Here is a 5,611-nt window from a genome sequence, read left to right as displayed (position 1 = left end):
TCTAATGTAGTAATTTATTCTTCGCTAATAAAATTTGTGTAAGCAATAAAATGTAAAGATAATTATATAATAAATTCTAAAGCTTAATATTGTTTTCATGTTAAACTTTGAATTTTCAAGTGTATGTAAGATCACAATTTCGTTTTTAAAATATTACAATATCATATTCATATGAGTTGTACTTGAGTTTTCCAATTACTAAAATCTTTTATGAGAATTGTAAATGAAATTTTTAATTAAAAAATTATTCATGTGTAAAGGAATCCCTAATAAAAAAAATATAGTATGGCAAATATACTAATGTTATTTTTTGGGTTTATGCCTGTATGCATTGCTTATAAATTTTGCTTCTCTTGAACTTAAATTCTGACTCTGCCATTGCCTAGGTAGTCAAGTAATCATGGGTTGAAAACATAATTTAACATGCAATTTTCCTCTTATTTATTTATTCATTTATTATTATTTTTACATTACATATATTCCTAAAAAAAATTAAAAACAATTTATGAGGGTTTGATTATTTAAAAATAAAAAAATAAAAAACCGAAAAATATATGTGTAGCCAAAACCAGTAATCTGAATTTGGTTAAACAGATGAAACCCAGCTCAATCCCTGGTGGTGTGAAAATGAATTCCTCTCAAACAGAGCTGATTCAAGATTGGCATAAAAATGGACAATGCCCAAAAGGAACAATCCCCATAAGACGAGAACAACAAGATGAACACCCTCGTGGTCGTGGTGTCAAATGGATACCACGCAGAACACAGCTTAATCAAAGCATTAATGATGACAATCATAATGAGGTATATTCATTAATTTATCAAATGAAATGATATTTTTACATATATAATCATGTCACACTGTATTTTTTTATGTTTTAATTTCATTTATAAATTAAAATTTCTTGCTGACATATCGAATAATATTTTGAATAGTTTGCCACTGTTGATATTGAGGGTGGTATATTCTATGGAGGACGTGCAATGTTAAACGTATGGAACCCTGTCGTTTACAATAAAGGAGACTTTAGTATTGCTCAAATATGGGTTACAGCTGGCCCTGATAAAGAAGTAAACACTGTTGAAGCTGGATGGAAGGTAAGTTTCTAAAGATAAAGTTTTCTTTACAATTATTAAATATTAATTAATTAAAATATATTAAATAAGAAGCATAATGAGTGAGCAACTGTTCTCATCTGCTTCACAAGAACCCCACATAGCATGTGAAATTAAAAAGGAAATTTCAAAACAAAGAATACTGATATAAATTTTGAAAATAGAAATTTAAGGTAGATGTAATAAATTGATAAATATCTCATTTCATGGTTGCAGGTAGATTATCCTGACAGAAAAACAAGGTTGTTCATATTTTGGACTGTAAGTTAATTTACTTATTCCCTTCCGAAATATATTTAAATTTGCACTATAAATCAAGACAAATACATTTACCATTTACATAACTAAAATATTTGGTGCAAGTGTTTCTTGAACTAACTTATTCTTGTCCCTATAATTAAGGGAGATGGCTACAAAAGTAAGGGTTGCTACAATCTTGAATGTCCAGGTTTCGTGCAAGTAAACCACAAATTTGCTCTTGGTTCTCCCATAAAACCTGTTTCCAGATACTCTGCGCAGCAATTCGAAATAGGGATAACCATATACAAGGTAACAGAGATATTTATTTCCTTTAAAAATTATTCTAATCCATTAAAGAATACCAAGACAACAATTACAAAAATAAATAGTTTATCATCAATACCATGAACGGAAATGCTAATATAATATAATTGTCAGCCCTCTTTGATTTTTTTTTTTTTTTTTTTTGAGATACAAGATAAAAATTCCACAATCTGAGTGTGCATGTGTGTGAAATTCCTTTCTGAAGTGACCATCATACCAAGGGTGTGCGATGGTGCTCTTTTTATTTTTAATCTAAATATAAAATATGATAACTATGCTTGTTATTAAAAGATATATTTATATGTATTGATATTTATGAGAGATTACCTAATTAATTTAGGTTATTTTGTAGAACTCAAATTCCAATTTTACTACTTTCTAAAAAAAAAAAAAACTTTATGTCACTTTTTTAAGCTACACTATCAATTAGTCTCTAATATAAATGATTAGCCAATTGAGCTAAGCATAAATAATATACATAACATAAGAAGCATATAAAGCATATTACATGAGCAGTTCAAATTCACAAACAAGCACCGGTTGCATCTTAAAGCCATGATGGCTGAAATGGAAGTGCGCTAATGATTCCCAAAACATCAATTCATTCACAACTCTCAAGGATAGTGGTGATTGTGATTGGGGATGAACATGTCTCAAGGATTTGGCTATAGTGAGAAGAAAGAGTCCAGAGATTTTTTTATTTTATTTTATTTTATTTTATTATATCAAAAAAAAAAAAAAGTAGAGAGAATTGATAGTATTTTGCACCCACAACAATGGGTATACTTCACTGAATTCTCAGATGGGATTTTTGGTGTTTAATATGTCAGGAATGATTAATATATATATATATATATATATTGTAGAGAGGTATGTAGCAGAAATTTCTCAGGTGCAATCAACTCGCGAGATTAAATGTCCCACGGAGTTTGAATCTCGATTTCTTTTCAGAAGTCTGCCACGTGCCAGTTTCATGGGTTCAAATTCTAGTCTTCAAGAGCACTACTTTTGACTCTAAGCACCTCACCCAAATACAAACGAAAAACAAACACGAAAATACAAAGTCTTTGAATTGAATTACAATCAAATTGGGCATGAAATATGCTAGCACAAGGCATTTACTTTGATTATGTTTGTATATGAGATTAGATGTACCATTATATGAAAAAGTGAAATGTTAATGGATGTACCATGGGAATGTTAGTGAACTACTTCAGGAAAGTTTTTTTTTTTTTTTTTTTTGTTAAATCATGTTTTGATAGTTTTTTCTATTTCCTATAGAAATTGTGTCAAAAATTTTCTAAAATTGTTTGTTAACAATTGCCCTAAGACACTTGTTAATAGGACCTTTTAAAATATATGGTGTACTAAGATTCTAATGGAGGGTTTAATATGATATATTATTTTCTTTCAGAAGAATATAGTCACAGTAAAAACCTTTTTCATGCTCAGCCATTTTATAATTGCAATCATTGCCAAGCAAAACTGGCATTGCCTAGGGGAGTTTTAGCAGTCGATAAAATTCTGTGTACATGCCTTGCTCACTAAATTCTTATACTTGTTATATACTTCAGAGGAAAAGGAATTGGTGGTTACATGTGCAAGATCAGATACTTGGATATTGGCCTGGCTCCATCTTCCATTATTTAGCGAGTACTGCAACCAAAATTGTTTGGGGTGGAGAGGTTTACAACACGAATCCGAATGGTCATCACACAAGGACTCAAATGGGGAGTGGCCATTTCGGAAATGAAGGCTATGGAAAAGCAAGTTATTTTCGAAATATTGAATATATGGATAACTACAGTGGCAAGTTCAAAGACGTGCAGGTTCGAAGTCTGCGTGCATATGCAACAAGACCATTTTGCTATAATGTAGAAGTAGCAAATAATACAGTTGGAGGCTTTCGAACCCATTTCTATTTCGGGGGTCCTGGCTATTCAACACTATGTGCAGTATAGCAAATGGGGAAAAAATCGTTGTAATCAATAAAAGTTCACATATCAGAGAGATCTTAGAAAGGAAAACAAGTTTTGATTTACATAATTATCACTCAATGTTGTGTGTGTTCCAATTATAGTAATTTCACTAACATCTTTGGAGGCACAATTTTTAATTTAAAAAGAAAAAAAGAAAAAAAAAGGAATCAGTAACATTTATAATAAACCAATAAGAATACACAATCATACAACATGTTAGGGTCATATTTTATATGTAATTGGTTAATCCTTCAAAAAAAATGCACTTTACTTGTGTCAAGAAGTATGTAGTCCAAACATATTAAATGGTATCATTAAAGACATGAAGGCTGATCCAAAGAAACAAATGAAGAAAAGCTAGTTCACTAAATCTTGACACTAGCTTGACACTAGCTACTATTGAGGATAAATGAAGAAGCTTGACACAAGTTCAATCCATCTAGAATTACGATTTTAGAATTCTTAAATCTGAAATTCAGCCCATGATGACTTGAATGATTAGAGTTTCTCTCTCTACAGCCCTAATCATATATAAGACTTATTTTAAAAGTCATCAAGTACAAAAACAGAGGCCTAGAACTGCATTTGTACGCTTTAGGGTTTTGTAACCAAGTACTTCCTAATCTACATCATTTATGAAGTGAAGAACTCTGCATCGAACAACAATCAATCAAGTTGCTAGAGTCATTCACAGACTAGGATCCATGCAAAGGAGTTAGTCATGGATTGATGATTTGTGCAAAGCAAAGAAGTCTACTACAAGATTAAGTTCAATTGCGTATTAAAGCGAAGGTTCAACTGTAGGTTAATATTTTAGGATAGACAAAGGTAGTGGTAAGATTCCTCATACATGTAACTACTTGATTATTGATTAGTAGATTCTTGGAAGTGGTGACCTTAAATTCACCCAATAGGGTTTGAATGTTCAAATAGCGTGTAAATCACTATGAACATTTAGACTCCAATTTACAAAATTATCAATTCAAGCTTAATGTCAAACAATATATGTGCAGAAAATGAACATAAGCTAAAAACAGAATTAATAAAAAATCTAAACCAATTAAAAAATCACAGCCACAGCAGAAATTAAATGGCAAAGATTAAGGGAAGAGAGATACAAACACAAGGACAACATAATGATGTGTTATCGAAGAGGAAATCGAAGTCCTCGGCGTAAAACCTCTCTGCCACCTTCCAAGCGGTCAATAATCCACTAAAGAATGAAGTTAGGATACATGAATAGCAGAAGACCCTCCAAACCTAATTTACCCAGCGTACCTAATTTCTCCAAGCTTCTTGCTCTAACGAGGTACACCGAACCTTTATCTTTTTTAGCTTACCGAATTTCGCTATAGCCCATAGTATCAACCAATAATCATTGGTCCCTTCCTAACTGCTTCCCAAAGTACTAAAAAGCTTTTTCACAGATGTGGGTATGGTGAGAAAGGATTTGGGTAAGAACCTCTCAAGGATGTAACAATGGAGAGGGTGAAAGTAGAGGAATTTAAAGAGTCTCTATGTAAAAATTTTGGATGAGCCAATCTTATTTTTCTCTAGGGTTTCTCTCTCAAAATTCTCTCTAGAAGCTCTCTATATTTCGTGGCTATAAGGGATATTTATACTATGGTGAGAAAGGAATGCAAAGAGTCAGTTTTTCCAAAACAGAGCTGGCTGGCGACTTGGACTCGCGACTTGACTGAGTCACGAGTTCATGCAGCGAACTAATTGAATGGCCAGTCTAGACTTTTTGCCCTGTAGTGCAACAGCTAGCATGACGGTTCAGCTTCTTTACATGCTTCGCTTGTGTGCATCATCTGGCGGTTTGCCAGTCGCAAGCCACCCACAAGATCTAGTCACAAGTCCTTACTTCACTGCACATTCTTGAGCATTTCTTCACACTCTCACACACACTACCCTTATATAATTCCCGCCTAAATACAGGGTTTCTAAGT

The 5,611-nt window shown here is 32.3% G+C and overlaps 1 protein-coding gene across 1 annotated transcript; it reads left to right on the top strand.

Annotated features, from left to right (window-relative positions):
* Nucleotides 1-594: 594 nt before the first annotated feature.
* Nucleotides 595-3,641, top strand: LOC112039717 (protein neprosin). Its single transcript, XM_065765541.1, has 5 exons — nucleotides 595-804; nucleotides 937-1,098; nucleotides 1,333-1,377; nucleotides 1,519-1,665; nucleotides 3,255-3,641. Exons 1-5 carry the CDS (start codon nucleotides 595-597, stop codon nucleotides 3,639-3,641), a joined length of 951 nt encoding a protein of 316 aa, XP_065621613.1.
* Nucleotides 3,642-5,611: the final 1,970 nt, after the last annotated feature.

The sequence above is a fragment of the Quercus suber genome, unplaced genomic scaffold (genome assembly GCF_002906115.3).
Source record: "Quercus suber isolate HL8 unplaced genomic scaffold, Cork oak 2.0 scaffold_636, whole genome shotgun sequence".
NCBI classification, from domain to species: Eukaryota; Viridiplantae; Streptophyta; class Magnoliopsida; order Fagales; family Fagaceae; genus Quercus; species Quercus suber.
This window is presented reverse-complemented; position numbering and strand designations above follow the sequence as displayed.

Excerpts from the sequence above, each read along its gene's own strand:
- LOC112039717 (XM_065765541.1), top strand. The coding sequence starts at position 595 with ATGAAACCCAGCTCAATCCCTGGTGGTGTGAAAATGAATTCCTCTCAA. Across the intron at positions 1,378-1,518 it reads GGTTGTTCATATTTTGGACT|GGAGATGGCTACAAAAGTAA; the intron begins GTAAGTTAATTT and ends CCTATAATTAAG. Across the intron at positions 1,666-3,254 it reads TAGGGATAACCATATACAAG|AGGAAAAGGAATTGGTGGTT; the intron begins GTAACAGAGATA and ends TATATACTTCAG.